General features: G+C 38.4%; 1 protein-coding gene across 1 annotated transcript; it reads right to left on the minus strand.

Moving 5' to 3' along the window:
* Positions 1-14,956: 14,956 nt before the first annotated feature.
* LOC133786043 (uncharacterized) lies at positions 14,957-22,306 on the minus strand. Its single transcript, XM_062225258.1, has 6 exons — positions 21,961-22,306; positions 20,112-21,893; positions 19,892-19,964; positions 15,999-16,049; positions 15,809-15,893; positions 14,957-15,067 (listed from the first exon to the last, which is right to left on the minus strand). The coding sequence occupies exons 1-6, from the start codon at positions 22,304-22,306 to the stop codon at positions 14,957-14,959; spliced, it is 2,448 nt and encodes an 815-aa protein (XP_062081242.1).
* Between the last annotated feature and the right edge of the window lie 3,999 nt (positions 22,307-26,305).

A 26,305-nucleotide genomic window follows, 5' to 3' on the forward strand; every position in this document is an offset into this window, starting at 1 on the left:
TATTTTTAATTAATTATTTTGCTTACATTATTAATTTGTCCAACTCAAGTTTGTGGTCAAAATAAGTACGTAGTGTTGTGTATGCCATTAAAAATTAATAAATAAAAATAGTTCTTTCTCAGGGGCTTGGACTTCTTATAAAATAATAATGAATATATATATACACACTAAATATAAATAATGTGTAATATGTATATTTGGTTAGTTTTATTTATAAAATTTATTAATTATTTTTTATTAAATTTATATTAATATCATATAAATTTTAAATAAATAATTTATTTATTTTTGTTCAAATTTATGTTTGTTCTAAGTTTTGAATTTGAGAGTAATAACAAGTATTTATATATTATATATTTAATATTATAAGTGAATTTTAAATTTAAGTTTCTTGCTAATTTTTATAAAAAAAGAATTTGTTGTTAATTAACAGTAGATTATATAATATGTTTAATATGATATTATTCTAATAAGTAAATTTAAATTTAATTTAATTTTATTTAAATTATAAAACATATGATTTTATTATTTTTAAATAATTATTATTGTAAAATATCTCAAAAATATGTTCACTTGTCTCATAATATACAAAAAGTGATTCCCATTTGTTTATATACCAAATACTAAATACATTATTTATTATGTAAATGTGGTAAAAATAAATAATCATTTACTGAATATATGCTCTTTATATATATATATATATAAATATATTATTTAGTAATAAACTTATAGAATGAAAAAAGATACATAAAATAAAACCTTTCAACATATATAATTAAAGTTGTAAACCCTTTTAAAAAAAATATATAGCATGCATAACTAAATAACTTTGTCTAAATTAAGACTGCTTTTTGTTGGAAGTTCTTTTTTTTTTTTTTGAAGTTGTTCTCTTTTCTTTTTTGTATTCTTGGAGCCTCATTCATGACATATTCTTCAGGAACTATTATTACTAGTTATATTTAGACAAAATTATTTAGTTATGGCTCGTTCCAGTTTTTTTTTAAAGGTCCTTTTGTAGTATTGACAACTTTAATTTTATATATGTTTTTTTATAAATTATTTTTAGATATATATAATTTTTTTAATTTAATATATTAAAATAAGTATTGTGGTTTTAAAATTTTAATTAATAAAATATAATTTTTCCTATAATTTGACAAAAAAATAAATAAAAGCAGACAAAGTTAATAAAAAAAATTGTGTGGCAAATTATGTTTTTTTTTTATTTGTCTATTTTCATTCTATCTGTGTATCATTAAAAAAAACTATAAAGAGTACATTCAATATAATAAATGATTTTTTATCCCCTTTACATGATAAATAATAGGAAATTTACTGTATATACTGTAATTTACACTTTCTTTTCATTATTACATTAACCTTTTTTTTCTTTTCATTTTTATAAATAAATTTATTTAAAAGTACGGTTTATATATTTGTTAATTTTAGTTTTATGATTTCTTCTTCTATTTTTCTCTCCTGTATGGTAAAATATTAATTTTTGTTAAATGGGTGTACAATGAATACATGTTTAGCTCATTTTTTTTATCTCATTCAAATTTTTTACTATGTAATCTATTAATTTTCTTTTTTCTATATTCTTCCCCATACAGGTATTTGAGTCAGACTATTATGTTGTTATCTTAACTTTTACCTATTTATTTAATATTCTTTCCCATATGGTAAAGTATTAATATTATTAAATGAGTGTACAATGAATTTAGCTCATTTTTTTTATCTCTTTCAAATTTTTTACTATGCAATCTATTAATTTTTTTTTTCTATATTCTTCCACATAAAGGTATTTGAGTGAGACTATTTGTTTTACCCAGATTTCGAGCCATGAGAAGTGTAACCTCGAAAGCTGGATGCATAATAAATGAACTCGCAAAGTCTGGAGTATGTTCCAAAACTAAACATCGAGCCTGCAAAGCTGAGAAGAGTTCGAAGATGGTGGCCTCGAAATCCCCACGATCTCGAAAGGTAGGCTCCGAGGTGCATCTGTTCTCAGGGGATGACCTCGGATCATGGGCTCCGAGCCTGACGCGCCCACGATCTCGGAGTCATGTGACCTCGGGAGATGTTGTTAGCTCGAAAAGTCGATAGGAGACCTGGGAGAATAGGACCTTGGTGATATAGGATAATAACCTTGAATATCCTAATGAGTTGTCTATAAGAGACGTGGTCTACATTTATTATTGTAAATCCCCTACAATCATGGGATATTATTTGATCAGTTATACGCCCCCTGGTCTTCAGGGGACGTTTCCTTTTATATCGGATTACAGGCATTAAAGGCCATTTAATTTATTTGCATAAAAAGAGTAACTACCCAAAATGTGTGGGATAGTATTCAGAAATCTTCTCTATAAATAGAGAAGATATGCACCATTGTAAAGAACCGAATTTTGGTGATCTTGAGGGAAAACTCTGAAGAATTCATCTTTGAAGAATTTTCAGAGAACATCTTGAGTTTAATAACAAAGACTCGTGGACTAGGCAGATTTAACTGCTGAACCACGTAAAAAATCGTGTTTTGTATTATCGTATTTTTATTGGCCATTACTGTTTATTGTTTACGTGCTCTTCTTTCACTGTTGACGAAAAACGGCGTCAACAGTTTGGTGCTTTCATTGAGAGCCTTAAGCATTCATTCCTGAAAAAGTCATGACCACTAATAATAAGAATACACCTGAAGAGAATTATCCAAGACGTCCTGGGAAACAGCCGATGGAAAACCCAGATGTCGAAGAAAGGAGTGGATCCTCCGATTCTAGGGGACCACCTCCTCCACCAAGAGATGAGGATATGTACTACAATCCTGAGCGATATGTTCCTATAGTGGAACTCGAGAACCAGCAACTGAAACAGCAGTTGGCGGAAGCCAACAAACGGAATGAGGAGATGGCAAGGATAGCCGCAGAGGCGCAGGTGGCTCAGCCCCCGCCTCCGCGTGAAAACCAAGCCCCTCCTCCAAGGGATGTACACGTTCCTCCCCGTAGACCCCGTGGGCGTCCACGAAAAGATGCTGCCACGAGGAGGCCGGCTCAACCTCCGGCACCCGAGGAACCATCCGCTCCACCTAGGCCCCAGAGGAGTACTCGGGCACGGGCCCCGGTTAATCCACCTGTGGAAGCGCCTGGGGGAACTGAGAACAACCGAGCCCTTGCAGAGGCTCGGACTCAAGCCCCTGGGAATGCACCACACGCAACCAACCCATCTTGGGCAAACTCCGGACCATCTAGGCCGAGAAATTGGTGGCAGCCACCGTCGCCCATATGGTTCCCGCCATCACCAATAAGATATCCTTCACCCCCTCGCAGGAATGCTCAACCAGTTCGAGATTAGGGCGAAAGGCGTGCGGGAGGGAGACAAGGAAACGAGGAAGCTTTCCAGGAGCGGAGAGGCACCCCATCAGAAAGAAGTCAAACATCCCGGTCTCGCACGGTAGAAACGAGGCGGCATGGAAGAAATCCATCTCGAAATAACTATGCGACGAGTTTTACCAGCGATGACTCTAGAGACACCAGGTCAGTCAGCAAGCATGATCGAGGTCGTAAGAATACTGGGAGCCGCAGAAACCGCCCCGACATGCGAGAACAGCTGAATCAGAGTCGGGGTAATGTCGACCCGATAAATCCGGACCTAAGGGATCGCTTGAATAGGGGCAGAGATCCCTTACGAAGGCGCGAGCCTGGAATTGTGATCGATGACAACCGACTCCAGACAGTACCTCTAGCGGACCCAGTCCAAGAAAGAATTGATCAGCTTGAAAAGGCCTTTAGGCTTTTGAAAAAGAAGCAAGAGCATGATCGATATGAAGATTCTGATGAGGAGCTTGAACCGTTTGCTCCCCATATTTCCAACACTCCATTTCCACAAGGGTTTCGGATCCCTCACGTCCCGACGTTTGAGGGAAAGACCGACCCATATAGTCATCTGAGTATGTTCAACACCATAATGAGAGCCAGTAACGTGGGTTACGAGCTCAGATGCATGTTATTTCCAGCATCATTGACAGGACCAGCTAAAAGCTGGTTCGAAAAATATAAGAGACATTCAATAACCTCTTGGGAGGAGCTGTCTAAAGACTTTAAAAAGCAGTTCAAAGCCATGATGGGGGTTCGACCTGAGGCGTCAACCCTAACTAATGTTCGGCAACAACCAGGCGAAACATTAAAAAGTTACCTTACAAGGTTTAATTTGGAAGTCGCCCGAGGTCGGAATGTGGATGACAGTGGACACTTAATGGCTGTCCAGGCCGGAGTAATGCCAGGAAGCGCCCTCTGGGATGATATGCAAAGAAAACCGGTGAGGTCCCTAACCGAGTTTAATAGACGAGCGCAGAGGTTTGTCAATGTAGAGGAAGCGAGGTCAACACTTAATGTGACTTCCCAGACCGAAACTACAACGATAAACGTAAACTCTGCCTCAACCTCGGCAGACCCAATAGCTTCAAAGCCTGTTGTGGAAAACCCTTCCAAGAGAAAAAAGAACGAAGGACGTAATCCCGAGGCCGAAGGAGGAAAGAAAAAGAAGGGGGAGAGATATTTCACCGTGTATAGAGTGTACACCGAGCTCAACGAGTCTCGGGAGAACATATACCTGGCTAATGAAAACCAGGTCCCCTTTAGGCGTCCGAACCCGATGAGAAATCAAAAGTCCAAGAGGGATTCAAGCAAGTATTGCCAATTTCACAGAGACACCGGGCATACTACCGATGAATGTCGACAGCTGAAAGATGAGATCGAAGGATTGATCTTGAGAGGTTACTTTATACAATATGTCAAGAACCAGAGTACTAATCAGGCGACCGCGAACCAGAGAGTCGCTGCATCGCAGCCCGCACCTAACAACAATTCTCGAGCTCGGGAAGAGGATAGGCCCCTGCCGATTGATGGAGAGGATGTGGTAACCATCTCGGGAGGGCCTCACCCCGCAGGAACGGGCAGAAATGCCCAAAAGAGATATGTTAACGAACTGAAGACCGAGGACGAGTCTCCCTACGAACCCGAACCTAGAGCCCCAAAAAGCCAGAGAATTGAAACACAACCAATAACCTTCACTGAGGAAGACGCGTCTCATGTCCAGTTTCCTCACCATGATCCGCTGGTCATCACTCTCCAGTTGGCCAATAAAAGGGTCCACCTGGTTCTTATAGACAATGGGAGCTCAGTTAACATCCTCTATAAAGCAACCCTCGAGAAGATGGGACTCTCCCTTCGTGACCTGAAGGCATGTGCAACTACTTTGTACGGCTTTTCAGGAGAAGGAACCGCCTGTATGGGCTCCATCGAGCTCCCCGTAACCTTAGGAGACTATCCAGTCTCGACAACTAAGATGATGGAATTCATGGTAGTAGATCTACCTTCAGCCTACAATGTTCTGCTCGGGAGACCCACCCTGGTCGGGCTGGGGGCAGTCTCATCAGTAAGGCATCTGGCCCTTAAGTTCCCGACCCCTAGCGGCGTTGGAACATTAAAGGGAGATCAATTGGCTGGGAGGGAATGCTACAGCATTTCCCTAAGAGGAAAGAAACAGACGAGTGCACAAACACTCGTCATTATCCAAAATAAAGACGGGACAATCTTAGAAATTGATGAAGAAATCGATCCAAGGGTTGAGGAGAAAGCTGACCTCGAACCCTTAGAGGAGCTCGAAGAAATTCAGCTCGAGGAAGCTGATCCCCCGAAAAAGGTGAAGGTTGGGAAACACCTCCAAGATGAGACAAAATAGCAACTAATTTCTTTCTAAAGAAGAACCAGGATGTCTTCGCGTGGTCGCACTCGGACATGGTAGGAATAAGTCTGAATATAGCTAGCCACGCGCTGAATATAGACAAAAGCTTCCCTCCGAAGCAACAAAAGCGAAGACAACTGGACGAAGATAGAAAGAAGGCACTAAAGGAGGAGGTTGACAGGTTAAAGGCAAAACGATTCATTCGGGATGCCTTTTACCCTGATTGGGTAGCCAATCTGGTGTTAGTCCCAAAACCCAATGGGACGTGGCAGACCTGTATTGACTATTCAGACCTCAACAAAGCTTGCCCGAAAGACTGTTTTCCGTTACCGAGGATTGACCAGCTCGTGGATGCCACGGCGGGGCATGGCCTGATGTTCTTCATGGATGCTTATTCTGGATATAACCAGATTCCCATGCATGCCCCCGACCAAGAACACACGAGCTTCATAACGGATAAGGGGCTATACTGCTATAATGTCATGCCATTCGGGCTCAAGAATGTTGGGGCCACATACCAGCGGCTCGTGAACATGATGTTTTCAGAACAAATAGGGAACAACATGGAAGTTTATGTTGATGACATGCTTGTCAAGTCTCAACTCAACAAGAACCATGTTGATGACCTCGAAGAGTGCTTCGGTGTGCTCCGAAAGTATAACATGAAGCTAAATCCTCAGAAGTGCACTTTTGGGGTGTCTTCAGGAAAATTCCTGGGCTTTATCGTGAACTCTTGTGGAATTGATGCCAACCCCGACAAGATCCAGGCCCTAATTGACATGCCTTCGCCTCAAAGACACAAAGATGTCCAAAGTTTGACCGGAAGGATGGCGGCCCTAAGCAGATTCATCTCGAAATCTACAGACCGTGGTCTTCCATTTTTCAACCTATTGAGAGGAGGTAAGAAATTTGAATGGACGGAGGAGTGCGAGCTGGCCTTTCAGGAGCTCAAAAAGCACCTTGCGGAACCACCCATCCTGTCAAAACCTGAAACGGGAGAAACTCTATACCTATACCTCTCAACCACCGAACACGCAATAAGCGCAGTGCTCGTTCGAGAGGAAGAGAAGGTACAAAGACCCGTTTACTACATCAGTAAAAGATTACTGGGGGCAGAGTCAAGATACCCCCTGATGGAGAAGCTGGCGCTTAGTCTAATTCATTCGTCTCGTAAACTCCGCCCCTACTTCCAAGCGCATCCCATCCATGTGTTGACTGATCAACCACTTAGGCAAGTCTTTTCTAAGCCAGAAGCTTCAGGTCGACTTCTTAAATGGGCAGTTGAGCTCGGACAGTTCGAGATCACCTACCACCCGAGGACGACCATTAGGGCACAGGCGTTGGCAGACTTTATAGTGGAATGTACTGGCATAGCCGACGACAAGGTGATAACCCCGGCCCACGAGCTGTGGAAACTTTACGTCGACGGCTCATCAAATGAAAATGGAGCGGGGGCAGGGGTCATTTTGGTTACCCCCGCAGGGAGCAGATTTCATTCTGCCTTAAGATTTGGCTTCAAAGCGTCGAATAATGAAGCCGAATATGAGGCTTTACTCGCGGGACTTTGTATAGCAAAATATCTCAAAGCTAGAGCTATACATTGCTACAGTGACTCCCAGCTCGTGGTTAATCAAATCTTGGGAGAATACCAGGCTCGCGGCACAAGAATGGCAGCTTATTTGGAGAAGGCAAAATCCGCATTGGAGTGTTTCGAATTTTACACAATCGAACAGGTTCCCTGCGAGCGGAACTCAAATGCAGATGCCTTAGCTCGGCTCGCCACATCCGCTGAGAATGATGAACTAAACGTTGTCCCCATAGAACACCTCTCGACACCTAGCATTAACGAGCCGGAGGAGGAAGACGTATGTATGATTGAATCTGAGCCTACGTGGATGACCCCGATAGTAGAGTATCTCGAGACCGGCGTCCTTCCAAAAGACCGGAACTAGGCTCGAAAGTTAATGTATCAGCTTTCCCGATACACCATAATGGACATAAAGCTATATAGAAGGGGGTATTCCATGCCATTACTACGGTGCGTAACTCCACCCGAAACCAAGAGGATCATCGAAGAAATTCACGAAGGGTTCTGTGGAGATCATACTGGGGGGCATAGCCTGTCCAAGAAAATCATACGCCAAGGATATTTTTGGCCCACCATTAAGTCAGATTCTTTCAAATATGTAAAGAAATGCGACCAACGCCAGAGATTCGCCACGATTCCTCGAGCTCCACCATCCGAGCTGACCATGTTGACATCCCCATGGCCATTCGCGGTATGGGGAATCGACCTCATTGGCTCTCTCCCAACTGGCAAAGGTGGTGTAAAATATGCTATGGTCGCGGTGGATTACTTCACAAAGTGGACGGAAGCTGAACTGTTGGCAACAATAACTTCCAAAAAAGTCCTTGACTTCGTGGTAAAGAACATTGTATGTCGATATGGGGTGCCGAGGAAGATTGTGTCCGACAACGGGACCCAGTTCGAAAGCGATTTGTTTACCAACTTTTGTGAAAAGAATGGAATAATAAAGAGTTTTTCGTCTGTAGCTCATCCTCAGGCAAATGGCCAGGTCGAGGCTGTAAACAAAACTCTCAAGAGTTCATTAAAGAAAAAGTTGGAGGAAGCAAAGGGACGTTGGCTCGAAGAATTGCCCCAAGTCCTATGGGGTTATAGAACCACGGCTCGAACATCAACGGGGCACACCCCGTTCTCTCCAGCATACGGATGTGAGGCTATGTTGCCTATTGAGGTCGAAATTCCAATAGTCCGAACTCAAATTTACGACCAAGACTCAACCCACACTCATCTCGAAGAAACCTTAGACTTGATTGAAGAAAAGAGAAACGAGGCTCAGCTAAGGAACGCTGCTTACCAGTAACGAGCTTCTAGATATTTCAACAAAAGGGTTCGAGATCGAAGATTCGGTGTGGGAGATCTGGTGTTAAGACGCGTATTTTTGGCAACACGAGATCCAACAGCTGGTGTGCTCGGACCGAATTGGGAAGGACCATACCAGATAGAGTCAGTCATCCGGACTGGTGTTTACAAGCTGGCGAGATTGGATAGGAGCCTGGTACCGCGAGCATGGAATGGCGAACACCTTAGACCTTACTATCAGTAGTGTAGGAAGTGTGTTGCTTGTAACCATGATTGATTATTTGTAGTAGTTTGTCTGCTTTTGAATTCCATCAAATAAAGATCTATTTCGTTCAATATGTTATCTCTTTTTATTTTTGCAATCTCTCTTAAATTAATAACCTATGGTCACACTCATAGGATATTAAGGGGGCATCATTGGTATATATACCATTGATTTAAAAAATAAAAATAAAAAACATAAAAGTATGTGGATATAACCAGATACGCGAGCTTAGATAGTTTGGACATAACCGAATTATAAAAAACATAAAAGTATTTGAATATAACCAGATACGCGAGCTTAGATAGTTTAGATAACCGAATTATCAAAAACATAAAAGTATTTGGATGTAACCAGATACGCAAGCTTAGATGGTTTGGACAACCAAATTATCAAAAGATAATAACGTTTGGATTTAACCAGATGTGCAAACTTAATAGGTTTGGAACAAACCAGCTAAAACTAATCGACGAGTTGGAATTTAAACCTACTTCGAAATAAGTCGAGATCGAGGCTGGAATATCTTAAAGAAAAATAGTTTCGAACTCATAACCTCGGGGAGATAACCGAGGATGAGGAAAAGTAACTAAGCAATAAGATATAACTAAACCATTCACATTACATACCATACAAGTACTTTCGAGTTCATGGTTAAAGTAATATTCGACCTTGATGAATAACGAGATCGGAAGTGGATAATTCGAACAAACAATGCGTGGATGCATCGAGTTTCGAGCCTAAATCCCAACTATGTTTGTATGAAGAAATAAACATAAAAAACTCATTCATATAAAATATGAAAAATATTTCGAGCCAAGAAATGTAAAGCATATGTAAGTTTATAAAAAAAAAAAAATTGTATCAGTCCTACGGGCATAAATAAAAATAGTTACAAACAATAGAGGGACGCAGCCCCGAGGTAAGAATCAAGAAGGAGCAGTTCCCTTGGCTTTTCCGGCGTCAACGGCACTAGACCCTCCAGGACGAATAGCATGACTATCCTTCTGAGCAGCCTCTTGAGCAGCTTCACTCGCCTCAAGACGGGCACTCCACCGCTCTACATACTTGGCCTCGAGAGGACCCAGGAAGCTGGTATCGAGGTCGGCATTGTCAACCCAAATTTTGTACATGGCCTGGTCAACCGCCTTCTCCTTCTGCTCTTTGAACTCGTTCAGGAGGCGGGCCTTCTCGCCTTCCATGATGTCGAAAGTAGCAGCTTTCTTCTCTTCGATCTTAGCGTTAGCCTTCTCCAGCTCAGCAAGACGAGTCTTCGCCTGTTCAAGCTCGGCTTTCGTCTTCTCTAGCTCCGCGAGACGGGTCTTCACTTTCTCAAGTTCGGTCTTCGAGTCCTTGAGTTCATCAGCCATCTTAAGCTGGAAATCCCTCGACTCTTGGGCCAGAGACATACTCGTGTGCACCTCGTTGGTCAGCTTATAATTAAGCTGTGCTGAAACGACAAGGGCCTGAAATACAAAGGACGAATTAGATCGTGAGCTGAGACACAAACAGTTAAAGGAGAGTTGTGAAGGCTACCGCGGCAGTGAGTTCAATACTCTTATCATAAAAATTATTACAGTCTGAGGCCTTGTGCACAAGGTCCCAATGGTCGGCGCCGAAGCCTGAAAAACTCTGACCCACTCGAGAGAGGACGTTCGAGCTAAGCACAGCCCCTTGGGTCCCAGCGGCGCCATCAAGCACGAACTCCTCAATATGAGGTCGGGCCGTCGGCAGTTGAACCTTGGAGACAGAAGGTTTCTTCGGGGGCCGGCCGACTGTTATTTGAGTGTCGGTCGGAGGAAGCGAGACGGGCGCGGTTGAACCAGACGCATCAACCTGGACAATCAGCTCCTCGGTTGTGCTCGCAGTAGCCTGAGCCGTTGGGGTCTTCTCGAGGCGTCTGGGGACCTTGGATGGTCGATCGGACCTCCGCGAGGCTCTCGGGCGTTTACTCTTCTGAGCTCCAGCTCCCTCATCACTAAAAAGCACAGCGTCGAGATCGGGATCCATGGCACCTGCACAGTTCCAATCGAAGTTAGACATAATGATAATAAGCTTGGAAAATAAAAGAGAAAAAACCAAGTAAAGAAAGACCTAACTGGAACTCTCCCCCGAACTAGAGCTCGGGGACCATGAAATTCCCCCATCTTCAGAAGAGGCGGGGGGAGTACCTTACCTATAGGTGGACGTTAACCTCGAAAGGTCCCTATAGTCGTTTGTCCCACATTGGACGGCTATCCCGTCCCAGACTTCATTCAGACTATACATGGAGTCATACTTCCTGAGCTAACTATCAAACCTATGAACTCGGTCATCTACCCAAGTCCAAATATAGAAGTGGTCCCTATCATCTGGGCACAAGAATAGCCTATCGAGTTTGTATTTTAATAAGGTGGGGGACCACATTCTCGAGCTAAGGATGACTTTACCTTCTTCATCCGAGTCTGAGCTCGAGGCTTCATCATTAGCCTCATTCCCCGATGGCGGACTCCTTCTGCGAACTGGAGGTGGGGGCCTCACCTCTCTCCTCGGAGGGAGGATGCCTGTGGGCAAAGGCACCTGCTCCCAATGTTCATACTTTTTATTGGACCAGTCAAAGGTGGACTGGCCCTCTCCCAAAAGTCCGCAATCTCGGAGCTTATCCTCGTGCAAAAGGTACAAGAGAGACCTCCTGCCATGAGGGAGTTGGAGCAGGGTCTCTCTATGCTCCTTCATTGCCTCGTCGGGAGTAGGACGCTGAAAATTGGCTGGAAAGAAAGACACATTTCAACTAAATACGGATCTTACAGTTAAAATCCCGAGCACAGAGATAAAGAAGATTGGAATACTCACGAATCCGCCTGAATGAGTAGCATCGAGATGGAGATAAGCCGTCTATCCAGAAGAAGGCTTTCTTAAAATCGGGTGGATGATTAGGGAGATCCTCAAACACTTTTTTTCCTTGGGATAGCCCGAAAGGTAGTAAAAGCCATCTCCTCCCCGAGCTCGAGGGGGATTGCTTTTTCAGGCAAAAGAGATATAAAATCTCCTGCGGCGAAGGCCCCTTCCACTTCAGCTCGTGGTATAGCGACCTCAGGGCAGACAGAACCCTGTAAGAATTGGTGTTGAGCTGGAACGGAGCCAACCCAACAAAATCCGTGAAGTCCTTGAAAAAAGACTTCAAAGGCAATAGCGCCCCTGCCTTCATGTGTTCCTGACTCCATGCCGCGTACCTCAGTCTGTTGTCACGGTCCCCGGGGGCGTAGCAGCTTCGTTCGTGAGTGGCCGGAGCTCGACACTTCAAGGAACTTGACAACCTGAGGCCATGGAGGGCTAGACTGTCAGTTATCTGACTTGTCGAGGTAACCGAGCTCCAATAGTGCTCGGCCTCGAAGATTTCTCTCCTCGGTTGCGAGGTAGAAGGCTCCCCCATAAGTGAAAATTGGAGCTCTCCCGGGCTGTACGCAACAGTCACAGTCAGATTAGGGTCTAGTGGGATCGGCCTGGGCCCTGAGTTAGACTCTGGGTAAATAGCCTCTCGAAGGATCCTCCTTTTCTTCTCTTTGACCTCATCAATTTGGCGGCGATAATGAGCTCGAATATCCTCCCGTTCGCGTGCGAGATCGTACTCGCGAATTCGACGTTGATTTCGAGCAAACAGCGATTCCGGGCTCGGGGTTTTGGGAAAATAAGGGATTGCCAGCAACGACCCCCACCGTCTTTCCAGATTCTGTGACATCTAGCGAGAAAGAAAAAATGGTGAGGGCCATGAATGCAAGAATTACGAGCTTGACAGGACAAGCTCGGAGTTTAGGAACAAAACAAGCTCGATACTAAGACCCTTATTAAAGAGTCAGAACGTGTGTCCCACGAGAAAAGGAGGAGAGTGGAAATTTTTTTAAAAATCCCAAAAATCAGGGGAAAAAGAGTGGCGGATAACCAGAAAAGGTAATCTTGGGTATCGTGCATTCGTCAAGGCCAAGGGTTTATACCCGATATCTTGGTATACAAGAAATTTCTTTTAAAATTTTAAAGCCCAGAAAAAAGAGATCTTGCTCAAACATCAAAACTGGGTATGCCAGTGATGTAAACCCAGTATGGAAACTTAAAATATGAAAGCCTATCGGACAAAAATTCCCTAACGTATTGTACTAAGAAAATAAACTAGTACATTCACAGAAATAACAAGAACAGTATGAAAAAAACTGGGATAAGGGAAAACAAAGATTGGACACTTACACAATAATGGCGATTGCAGAGAAATCGTTGACTGAAGGAGAGGCTACAGATATGAGCTCACAGTCTCGAACAAGCTGGCGGTCCTCTGTTTCTTCGGTTGAGAAAACATGCACAAGAAGAAATTCTCAGGGACAGTCTCTGGTTTTGTTCTTTTCTTGCTTCTGATGAACAAAAATAAAAAAGAAGATAATGAGAGGGGTCTTATATATAGATGGAAAAAAGGGATTAATCTGGGGCGTTGAATAAAATCCTTGCAAGATCCAACGGTCAGGGATCGATGACATGATAGTACCGAAAAGGTGGCAGACGAATGATCGTGGGCAGATTTCCAAGGTACTCAAGTACCATGAATAAGCAATGCCCAACTGACGCGTGTCCATTCTTAAGTTTGTGACGGTACGGTTCCCGAAAAAAGTAGTTCAAAAGTTTCCTTCTCTTAGAATTCGAACAAATACTTTTGAGGGGGCAAAATGTTATACCCAGATTTCGAGCCATGAGAAGTGTAACCTCGAAAGCTGGATGCATAATAAATGAACTCGCAATGTCTGGAGTATGTTCCAAAACTAAACATCGAGCCTGCAAAGCTAAGATGAGTTCGAAGATGGTGGCCTCGAAATCCCCACGATCTCGAAAGGTAGGCTCCGAGGTGCATCTGTTCTTAGGGGATGACCTCGGATCATGGGCTCCGAGCCTAACGCGCCCACGATCTCGGAGTCATGTGACCTCGGGAGATGTTGTTAGCTCGAAAAGTCCATAGGAGACCTGGGAGAATAGGACCTTGGTGATATAGGATAATAACCTTGAATATCCTAATGAATTGTCTATAAGAGACATGTTCTACATTTATTACTGTAAATCCCCTACAATCATGGGGTATTATTTGATCAGTTATACGCCCCCTGGTCTTCAGGGGACGTTTCCTTTTATATCGAATTACAGGCATTAAAGGCCATTTAATTTATTTGCATAAAAAGAGTAACTACCCAAAATGTGTGGGATAGTATTCAGAAATCTTCTCTATAAATAGAGAAGATATGCACCATTGTAAATAACCGAATTTTGGTGATCTTGAGGGAAAACTCTGAAGAATTCATCTTTGAAGAATTTTCAGAGAACATCTTGAGTTTAATAACAAAGACTCGTGGACTAGGCAGATTTAACTGCTGAACCACGTAAAAAATCGTGTTTTGTATTATCGTATTTTTATTGGCCATTACTGTTTATTGTTTACGTGCTCTTCTTTCACTGTTGACAAAAAACGGCGTCAACACTATTATGTTGTTATCTTAACTTTTACATGTTTATTTAATATTCTTTCAAGATAGACACAAACTCAAGTGAACTAAAGACAAAAAGTGTAGTTGTTATACTAAATTAATTAAGCTTAAAGAGATAAGTCATCAAATTTGAGTGGTTGTTTTTATCTTAGTAAAATTATATATAAATTAATATAATAATAATCATAATAGTATTAAAACAAAGCAAAAGAGAAGAATTTGTATTATAATGAATTGGATAACATTAAAATCTCTCAAATTTTTTATGCCAATTATAATAAAGTCCACAAAGTTTACATCTTAATAAGTATTGAACATAAGGATTTGTTATATATAACGAAAGAGATACATATATTATTTATGGTTTGTACTTTTGTAAGAAATGAGTATTAATTAGTTGTAATATCTCAATATTGCCATGCAATTAGGTATTAGAATAATAATAAAGATATGATAATTAGAGATATTTATTCATTTGGTATCGTAGAAACTTTAAAAAGTAACTTCCATTTTTTTTTTTGTAGTGACTAATTTGCAAATTTCATTCTTATGACACTTATGCAATTCACTGCAATCTCAAATGTTAGCTAAAGCAATTTTAAAATACTCATTTGCAAATTTCATCCTTATGTTACTCATGTAATTCACTCCAACCTCAGATGCAAGCCCAATGTAATCTATTGCAATCTAAAACAATCCATTGCAATCTCCAATGTAAGGGATCATGTAATACAATGAAGCCCACCACAATCTCAAATGTCACTCATTGTAACCCATACAACCTATAAAGCAACACATGCAACCCCATGCAATTTCAAATGCAACACACTCTGCAATTTCAAATGCAATCTAGAGCAACTCAAATGATATTTCAAATCCAACTCATTACAACCTTACATGTCAGCCTAATGAAACTCACTGCAACCTCAAACACAAGCTTATGCAACTCACTACAACCCTATGCAACACATGGTGACATAAAAACTACACTTTAATTTCATTCTTATGCAAACCTACTGCAATCTCATGCAACCTAAAGAACCACATTGCAACACATGCAAGCCCATGCAACCCAAATGCAACCTTAAATGCTAGTCAATGCAACCCCATTTACAAATTTCCAAAGACATTGCACCTGATGTTTCAAATGTTACACCTCAAGTTTCATAGGTTCTGCAGATGTTGTATAGTGGTTGCATACATTTCAACAAGCCCATGCAACCACAATGCAATCCTATATAACCCAGTATTCCCAATTCAAGAATTCATATGAAATCACATGCAACTCAATGCAGCTCATGACAACTTAAAAAAACACATATGCTAATTACATCCTTAGGCAACTCATTACGACCTCAATTGCAACTCCATGCAACCTATATCAAATTTTAAGAAATTAATTGCAAATTTCATCTTTATGCAACTCACTGCAACCTCAAATTCAAGCTCAATGGAACCCGCTGCAACCTCAGATACAAGCCCATGCAACCTTAAACGCAAGCCCAGTGCAACGCTATGCAACCAAAAACAACATTACAAAATCATATGAAAATTTCATCCTCATGCAACCCATAAAAACCTTAGATACAAGCAACCTACTGCAACTTCAAATGCAAACCATGCAACCTCATATAACCTCGAATGCAAGTTCGATGCAATCCTATCTAACCTAAAGTAACCCAATGCAACTCATGACAACTTGAAAAACTCATATATTAATTTTATAGATAATATAGAGACACGTGCTTTAAAAATGTTGTGGGATCCTTTTATAATCCAAAACAAGTTTCATATATAATCCAAACCATTGAAAATTTCTTTTTAAGGAAAAAAAAACTAATGAATATGTCGTATCAATAGTTAAACTTAGTTAAGCATAATAGAATACACATCCAAATCTTCATATACTGTCAGAGACTTAAAAAAAGATAAAATCAATTGTATAATAGAGATGTTTGCAAAGCTGTGAGCAACTTAACAGCAACATATTGTAGATTAAAAAAAAAGGATGACTAGATACCCAAAATGAAAAACTATGTGTAGAGTCCAAGAACTTTACTTAGCTAAGATAGATAATAGTATGATAGTATTTATAGCATTATCTTTGTTACTATGGATTTTTGGTTCAGACCGGGAATTATTTGGACACTCATAGTAGTACTTATAGATTTTCTAAGTTTAACCTATAGTTTAAGAATATTAAGTATAACCTAAGGTTTGATTAATGTGACTGATATTAAGGATTATATTTATTATATTATAAGGTTTAGACATCAACCAATAGGATTTTAAGCACATGTTATGAATGGTAATTAAGGATTAAGTATTTTGGAGGATTAAATTAAATAAGGGTAAAGTTTGAATGTTATAGGGTCAGTCAGCAGCTTTGAGTACGTTGAGGGCTTAGTCAAGGCTGTTTACTCCATTCAAACTTAGCTAAAAATGTGTAATTTCGTGTTTAAATATTCAGCGTGTGCCGATATATCGCAGCTATAGGGGGCGATATGTCGCAGCACGTAAATACGGAAAACACGAAACGATGCACGGTCGCCTCGGGCATACTGGCCCAGGCGATATATCGCCTACAGGGGGCGATATATCGCCTCCTTCAGCATGGATTCAAACTCTTTTGAATTCATTTCCTTTCAGCCATTCAAACTCCTTCAACAGTCCAGCATCTTGTGAACGAGTCTTCAGCCTCTGCTGAACGATTATTCAAATGATTTTCACCTAAAAAGCCATTATTTTTATTCAAGTAAAATCAAGATATTTTCATTCCCAAACTCTATAAATAGGACCTAGTACCCAGCCATTATTCACCATTTGCTCTAAGTTCAGAAGCTGCTAGTGTTAAGTGAGTGTGAGAGTGTAAACACTTGGTTGGGGAAAAACTATAAGCTTAAACATCATAAGCTTATCAAACACTTTGGGAAGTGAGTGCTATAGTATTTCGGTGGATGTTAGATTGATCTTACAATCTTTGAGGTAAAACCAAAACTCTAGTTCTTTTCTGTATTTTTATGTTATTTTCTTTCTCAAAACCTTCTACTCAGTCCCCTAACCTTATTCTTATTTTGGTTAGGGAATCCAAGCTCTTAAGCATATAAGTTGGTAAGTATGTTTTTATGGTTTAGTCTTTCCATCTCTTTCATTTCATCTCCTTTCTTTAGACTCACTCTTTCTTATGGTTTTAGGAGTGCTCCAAAAGTCCCAACTCAGTCCATAATCCCGGTAACTTTGGTAAGGAAAATAGGCTAGAATTAATATGTTATGTGCTTATGTTATCTATATGTTTATGTTATTAAAAGTGTTATGATATGTATATGTGTATGTAGGCTTGGGCATATGACCCATATGACTAACAAGACCCCAAATGGGTTATGGGCATATGACCTACTTAGCTAGTAGGACCCCATTAACCCCATGGGCATATGCTTGTTTAGTCTATGGGACCCCAAGTAATAATGGCCATTATAATAAGTGTATTATGTGTTATGATATGTTTTTACGTTATTATGAAATTATGTTTATGTTTATGACTATGTGTTAGATTTTTCCTTGCTGGGCATTAGGCTCATTCCTTTCTGTTTATTTGTGCAGGAAAATAAGCTTTAGAGGCGGAAAGATTCGTGACGCTTAGAGGATGTGTATCGATGGTGAATGGAGTCAAGGGGCCGAGCGTTATTCGATTCGAGGATGTAGTCTTGTTTATGTTTTTATGGTTTTAAATGTATTTCCGCATTTTTTTTTTATGTAACTCTTTTTAGTTTTTAAGTTATTTTTGTTTTAAAGACAATGGGTACCCATATCCTACCTATTTTATGAAAGTAACCTTTGTTTCTACAAGTTTATAATAAGTTATGGTATTTCCGCAAAAATGTAAGTTTTATGTATAGATTCGTTAATGGTCCAAGTAGTCTAGATTAGTGGGTCGTTACACTATGGCACCCTGAAAGAAAATAAAAGTTGAAATTTGAAAAAGATGAAAAGCTCACAACAATATTGACTGAGAAAGTGAAGTGAAGGAGGCCCTTAGTATCATGCATCAGTGCTAGGCTCCTTAGTATTGTGTAAAAACAGAATCTTGCTAAGCTTGTTGAGAATAGTGGGCAATGACGAAAATGGCATCAGCTTCGGTGCTATAGCCGCAGTCGAGAGAACGGTGGATAGTCCTGAATGGTCTTTGTCCTAATTTGGATTTGAAGAGAGCTCCTATAGTCGGAGAGAAAGGAGGATAACATCGTATATTTGAAGATAAAAACTTAGATTATGCATTAAATAAATTGTTGACGCCATTTTTCGTCAACTTAAATCGTAGAGCAATTAAATAGTTAAACAATGAAGCGAATGAATTATGAAGAGAAACAAGAGAATTTTTACGTGGTTTAGCAGTTAATTCTGCCTAGTCCACGAGTCTAAGTTATTAAGACTTGGAGTTTTCTGGAAATTCTTTCAAAGATGAATTGCCTAGAGCTTCTCCTTTAGAAATTAGAAATTCATCCTTTACAAGTGGTCATTCTTTCTCTATTTATAGAGAAGGTTTCAGAATTCATTCCCACATATTTCGGGAAGATATTCTGAATATCAGTTGAAATAATGATATTAAATGCATTATCTCCTACATACATAGAAACCTCCCATGAAGATCGGGAACGGATAACAGATTAAATGGTATCCCTTAAATTAGGGGATTGCATAACAATAAACACGTTCACACGTAATGGGTTATTTAAGATGAATCATCAAATCTTCAAGATCGACAATTATCATTGAGTCAGTTAAGATCATGAGTTAATTACGAGCTTGCCACCCAACTTCGTGCTATACTCGGGACAAATAGATGCCGACGAAGCTACTACATCCGAGCTTGTATTTCCCGAGCTTGAGCTGTCCCGCCTGATGGCAATTGGTGAAAAATATATTCAAATGTCATGTCATTACGAGCTCAGAGCATATCTGAGGCTACACACCCTCGAGCTTTCGAGGTTGGTAATTACAGCGGAGCGGTCTGACTGAAAGATCATATGATGACCATGCATACTTCGAGCTCACACCTGACGAGCCCAACTTTCGGGGTCATGACTCCTTATCTCGAAATCTGGGTGTAACATTTTGCCCCCTCAAAAGTATCAGTTCGAATCCCATGAGAAGGAAACTTTTGAACTGCCCTCCTTGGAAACTATGCCATCCTTTGTACTCAAGTGTAGACATGCGTCAGGTGGGTATTGGAAGATCAGAGTACTTGAGTATGTTTTCAACACACCACGTCCTTTCACGTTTCAGCTTTTGCTGCCATTGCTACATTCGCACCTCACCATTGGATCAAATACCAAATCCAGCTAAAGGCCCAAATTAGCTCGACCCTTGACCTTCTCTTGGGATGCATATATACTGTGTCATCCCCTTCCTCTTCATTTTTACGTTTCAAGTTTCAGAGAGAGAAAAAACCAGAGCCGAAAAAATCTTTTTTTTCCTCTTTGCATGTTTTCTAAACCAAGAAGACAAAACAACCTTGGCCTTTTTGACTTCGTGAGATCATTCTTGCAACCACTCCTCCAGTCGTCCACTTCTCTGTTTCCACCATCTTCATTATGTAAGTGTTTATTTTTTATCCTTATGTTCGTGTATATGCTTTGTTTTTCCATGCATGTTTTTTTTTTGGTAAATCAGAAAGATTTGTATTCTAACTCAACAATTACAAAGAAATTAAAACAACCTACAAATTAATTACAAACTCTTAACAGAGTATCCACCCATATAAGATCTACCCTATTGAGCTTACTTAAACTCATATTCTGAAGTCTCTTACTCACACAATGAATTATATTTCTAACAATAACATCAATAGAGACAAACTTTTGGTCCCAAACCATACTATTCCTACTGTGCCAAATGAAGTAGACCACAGTTGAAACAATATTGTAAACTATCTTCCTTCTGCCTTGCGAGAGCTTCTTTTTTCCAATCCACTTCAAAAGGTTCTTGAGGTCATGACCATGGTAAGGAAGATCACTCCACTGAAGAATTTCAACCAGAATTTTTGCACTCACACTACAGGAGAAAAACAAATGAGCATGGCATTTAGCAAAATTCCCACACAGCACACAATTTATACTCTGAAGCGATTTGAATCTCTGAATCCTGTCAAGTGTTGGTAATCTTTCAAGAAGAGCAAGCCAAATGATAAATCTATGTTTAGGAATAGAAAATCTATCCCAAATCATATTAAACTTCCATCTGCCAGCAATCAAATGCAATTTAGAAACCAGCCCTGCTATAGTAAAATTGAAACTCTGAAATTCATTGAATGAGTACACAGCTTTAAGTTTATTTTTCACTTGCACTATCCTCTTCCAATACCAGCTAGCATCAATAGGAGCTTCATGATCCCACCAAACACCTTGCTTGATATAGATAGAGTTTACCCACTTCACCCATAAATTGTCCTTCTTAGAAGCAATGTCCCAAACATGTTTACCCATGGCACAAAAATTCCATAACTCAATGTCTTTAAAACCCAAACCACCCTCTGATTTAGAGCAACAAACATCATACCAAGAAACATAGCCCGGGCCACTAATCCTGTCAACACCTTTCCAAAGAAATGCTCTACACACTTGGACAATACTGTGCAAAACTGATTTTGGTAAGATTACCAATTGAGACCAGTAGGAATTAATAGTAAGGAGAACTGAATTAATTAAGACAATTCTACCCGCATAAGAAAGATTTCTACTACTCCAAACCCGAATCCTACTAACCATCTTCTCCACCAAACAAACACAATCAGATTTAGATATTCTTTTGGCACATATTGTCATACCAAGATACTTAAAAGGCAAACTACATTTCGGAAAACCAGATAAATCCACAAGCCTATCAATAGAGTTAGTATCCATACCTGGCCTATAAACCGAAGATTTACTGATATTCGCTTGGAGCCCAGACGTATTAGAAAATAGCTTAAAACCCCTTAGCAACAAGGTGGCTGCTTTGTAATCTCCTTTACAGAACAAAAGGAGGTCATCCGCAAAACAAAGATGAGTGAGTTGTATACTCTTGCATCTAGGGTGAAACTTAAAGTCAGCCTCCTTAGCCACCTTGGACAAGATTCTAGACAAGTACTCCATGCCAATCACAAAAAGGAGAGGTGAAATAGGGTCACCTTGACGTAAACCTCTATGAGCTTGAATGTATCCATGAAGAGCGTCATTAATGAAAAAATAAAATCGAGGAGTGGCAACACAATCCATAATAAGATCAACAAATTTCTGAGGAAACTTTAAAGCTTCAAGCATTTCTCTAAGAAAATCCCAGTCTAGAGAATCATATGCTTTTTGGAGATCGATTTTGAACAAACAAGCAGATTTTGCATTTCTTCTGTCATAGCCCCGAACCATGTCTTGACAAAGCATAATATTATGAGCAATGCGACGACCTTTAACAAAACCACTTTGATTTTCTGAAATGATGTCAGGAAGAACCTCTCTTAACCTCTTACAAATCATTTTAGCTGCAATTTTATAAACCACATTGTAGCAAGCTGTTGGTCTATAACCACTCACGGATTTAGGACAAACCACTTTCAGAATCAAAGTCACAGTAGTAGCATTTATCTGCTTCAACAATCTTCCAGAGTTCAAGAATGATAAAATAGCTTCTGTCAAACCAGCCCCTGTATCCGTCCGGCCCCGAAGCTTTATCATCAGGGATAGAGTAGAAAGCATCTTTCACCTCTTCTTGAGAATAATCTCGCACCAACCAATCTGCCTGGGATTGAGAAACCAAAGGCCCTTCTTGCACCAGCCGCTTATGAATTCTAGATCTATTAGGAAAATAAGTTCCCAAAAGAGACTGATAAAAGTTCAGAAATGCAGCAACAACCCCCTCCTGATTATCTATCCATCTCCCAGTCTGATCTTCCATGCATGTTTTTTGTTGCAGTAGCATTTAGGCACATTTACCAGTCTTATACTAGAATGCTTCAATCAATACCGTGTAGTTTTTAGGCTCTTCTATTAAGATTTTTCAACCTAGATTTTTGCATTTCATTGGGTTATCTTGATTTCTAACTATCGTATCGTGTAGAACAAGAAACTAGGTACAAGATTAGGGGTTTCAAGTTGTACGTTTCCCAAAAAATTCACTTTTTGGGTATCTGCCAACTTTTTTCCCTGAAAATTAGGGATTCTAAAAAATAAATCCAATTTTCCTCTTTATGTGGAATACACACTCCGAGCCTAATCTCGCTCTTATGACCGAGCTCGTTCCATAGTCTCGAGCATTCGAGCTCAGACTATCTTGATTTTTGCTATTAATTTTCTTGTCTGTCTCGCCCTCACCTTTTTTCTCTCTTGCTAGATGTCACAGAATTTGGAAAAGCGCTGGGGGTCAAAACTCGCGATTCCTTACTCACGGGCAACGCCGAGCCCGGAGTCACCTTTTACGCGGAATCAGCGCTTGATTAGGGAGTACAAACTAAGGCGTGAGCAAGAGGACACCCATGCATTTATACAACACATGAGACACACAAAAATATCCAACTAATCAATCAAACATGCATAATTCTCAAATTACTAAATCCTAAAAAAAATTGGCTAGCATTTCCCCTCTTTCTATCATATTTCCCAAAATTTAGATAAACATATATTCATCACATAAACACAACAAACCAATTAATCAATCAAACATGCATAATTCCCAAATTACTAAATCTTAAAAAAAAATTGGACAACATTTTCCCTATTTCTATCATATTTCCCAAAATTTAAATAAACATATATTCATCACATAAATACAACAAACTAATTAATCAATCAAACATGCATAATTATCAAATTACTAAATCTTACAAAAAATTGGGCAGCATTTCCTTTATTTCTATCATATTTCCCAAAATTTAAATAAACATATATTCATCACATAAATACAACAAATCAAGTAATCAATCAAACATGCACAATTACAGTCTTATATCACCGCAACACACAGTCCCAGATCCCATATCCATAATTTTATAATTCGTACATGCTACTAAGTTCAATATATTAATTATACATTAAGGTTTAAAATATTACCTCTAATATAAAATCCTCCAAAGCTTGATCTCACCAACAAAGTTGTCAACAAAATACCTACTAAAATATAACAATAAACAAAAAAATAATAAAAAAGTTAACAAAATATAAAGAAAAATATATTAAAGCTATATTGTAACTAAATAAACAATAAAGTGCTTAAAGAAAACAAATAATTTGTTATATGTACTCATTTATATATACTTAAACCCGAAATAATTTTAAAAAAAAAGTTAACAAATTGCATAAATAAAAATCGACTATAAATATCCTAACTAAATCAATAATAAAATATAACTTAAAAAAACAAAAAATTTAATATATACTTATTTAACCAATTAAACCCAAAATTTAAAAATAAATTTAAAAAGTTAACAAAATATAAACAAAAATTTACTAATAATAATCAAACTAAACAATTAATAAAATGAAACTTATACAAAATATATACATTAATATATATATACTCATTTACATAAGTAAATTTGAAATTAAATTAAATTTTAAAAAAAAGTTAATAAAAAATAAATAAATTATAATAAAAATATTCTAAAAAAATAAAATATTAAAATGTAAAGTTTAAACCTAAAACAATTTCATAATCATTAATATAAAACCATCTAAAAATTAAAAATCCGAAATATAGTCAATTTATAAAAAAAATCACAAAAATTAAATTTAAATCATAAAAATTAATAAAATTACACTTTTTATGTTAATTGAGCAATGTGAGTTCTTGATATAGAAAACCCCAAAAAATCAAGAAAGTTTATGGGTTTTCAAACTACAATCTTCAAAAATACAAAATCTATACAAAAAGTTAAAAAAAAAAATTATATATAAGTTACATAAACATATATAAATCATTATTTTTACATCAAAATTGAATTTTTTTTGATAAAAACGTACCTAGGTGAGCAAATGGGGAAGGAAGCGCCGCTGGTTTTTCTGGTTTTCAAGCTTTTTCGTTTCAGAGCATATTAGGTAAATGGGTCTATGTACACGTGACGATGAGTTTATTCTGTATAATGGGGCCGTTTGCGTTAGTGCCCCACTCATGCAAACGGGCCATTAACAGCGTCAGTGGGGCACTCACGGTAACGGTCCGTTTGCGTCAGTTGGACACTGATGCAAACGGCCTCATTAAACAGCGTCAGTGTATGTTATGATGCAATTGCCCCATCATTTGTGGCAGTGCCTAACTGTCACAAATTTTTTGGTCAACAGCGTCAGTCAACTGCGTTGACTGATGCATTTGACTGACACAATTGCCCTTTTTTGTGGTAGTGATTAGGTCTTTTTAACTATTTAAAATAATAAAGGATTATTTACTCTTTTATAAGGGATTTTATTTAAATTGATATAATTTTTGTAAATAAAATAAAATTAAAAAAAAGTAAGCAATAGACAATAGCCAAAATGAAAATAATTACAAAAATAAAAACCAAAGAATACCAAAAAATGAAAAGAAATTATTGTCATAACAAATCCCACAAATTGTGAGGGGTCAATCCCTTAATTAATGGTGAGCATCTTCCAACTCAGCGTGCAAAAAGATAGCGATAGAGAAATTTCACAGCTTCAAAATTCCCCATAATACCATATCAATTGTAAGTTACGTTTGGTTACATTTTAAACTATTTAAGATACCTATGAGTTACATTTTAAAGTCATTACTTATTTTGTTATAGTGTATATTTTGTAGCATATTGTTGTTACGTATTATTGTAGTTAGTTTTAGTAACTTATTGAATAATGGAATTTTAAAATTAATATTTGGGTACCTTATAAACTAAATTTTAGATTCATAATGAAGTTTTACTATATTGTATGGTAACTTTTATATACAAAATAAAAGAAAAAATTCTTATTATTGCTACTTTTTGGTCACTGGTTATATTATTTATAGGCTACATTCTTGTAACTTGAGATTTTTGTAAAGTATAACTTTGATATATTCTATTAAGAAAAATTCCTAACGAGTACCCTCGATTTGTAAAATCAGTTTAAATGGTTGGGGACCTAAGTACAAAAGGCGAGTTAAGTTGAAATTTTTTGCTGCAAATAAGCCTATATATATTTGAGGTGTGGCTTGTGATACCCAATTTATTTTGAAATAAATAAAATCAACTCGACGTTAAAGTAAGCTCAAAAAAGAGAATATTATAGAAACTCAAGTGTAGCATTTGATCGGGCAAGGAATGGATTACATCACACCACAACTTGGGGAAGTGTCGAGAAACTTCTATAAGGGTCAAGAGGGTCGACTCGGGCCAGAAGAATCCACTGCTTTAGCTCAGATAAGTCCTATGTGCATGAGTTTGCTTGAAAGCGCGTTATAGCACAAAAATATCATAGTGGATGTCAGGAGAATATGATGACAATCTCTCTATATCCAAACTCAAAATTTGGTGGCAAAACTACCAAAAATATCAAATTGTATAATTTCGCGTCACTACCCATTTCGTTTAATCTACATATCAATTCGGAATTAAAAAAAAAAACATTTAAAATAATTTTTAATATAAAAAATATTTAAAATACATATAAAAATTATATAATATCTATTTTTTTTTAAAAATCATTAAACTTAAAAAGCATTATTAAAAATTAAAATTGCGGCAATCGCCCCTATTTATTTAGAGAATTATACTGTTTATGTCGGTTACGCTATTATAATTTTATTAATCACACATGGTGGTTTGGTAAACATAATTTGGCGTTTATAAATAGCTAGATTGTGGTATGAGTTACATCAATTGTTTAGTGTTTAAAACTTTCACATGGAATTTGCTTAATTATTGGACGGACAAAAGCATCATCATTGACTATATTACTACAACATCAT

This window comes from Humulus lupulus, chromosome 6, assembly GCF_963169125.1.
Source record: "Humulus lupulus chromosome 6, drHumLupu1.1, whole genome shotgun sequence".
In the NCBI taxonomy this organism is placed as follows: domain Eukaryota; kingdom Viridiplantae; phylum Streptophyta; class Magnoliopsida; order Rosales; family Cannabaceae; genus Humulus; species Humulus lupulus.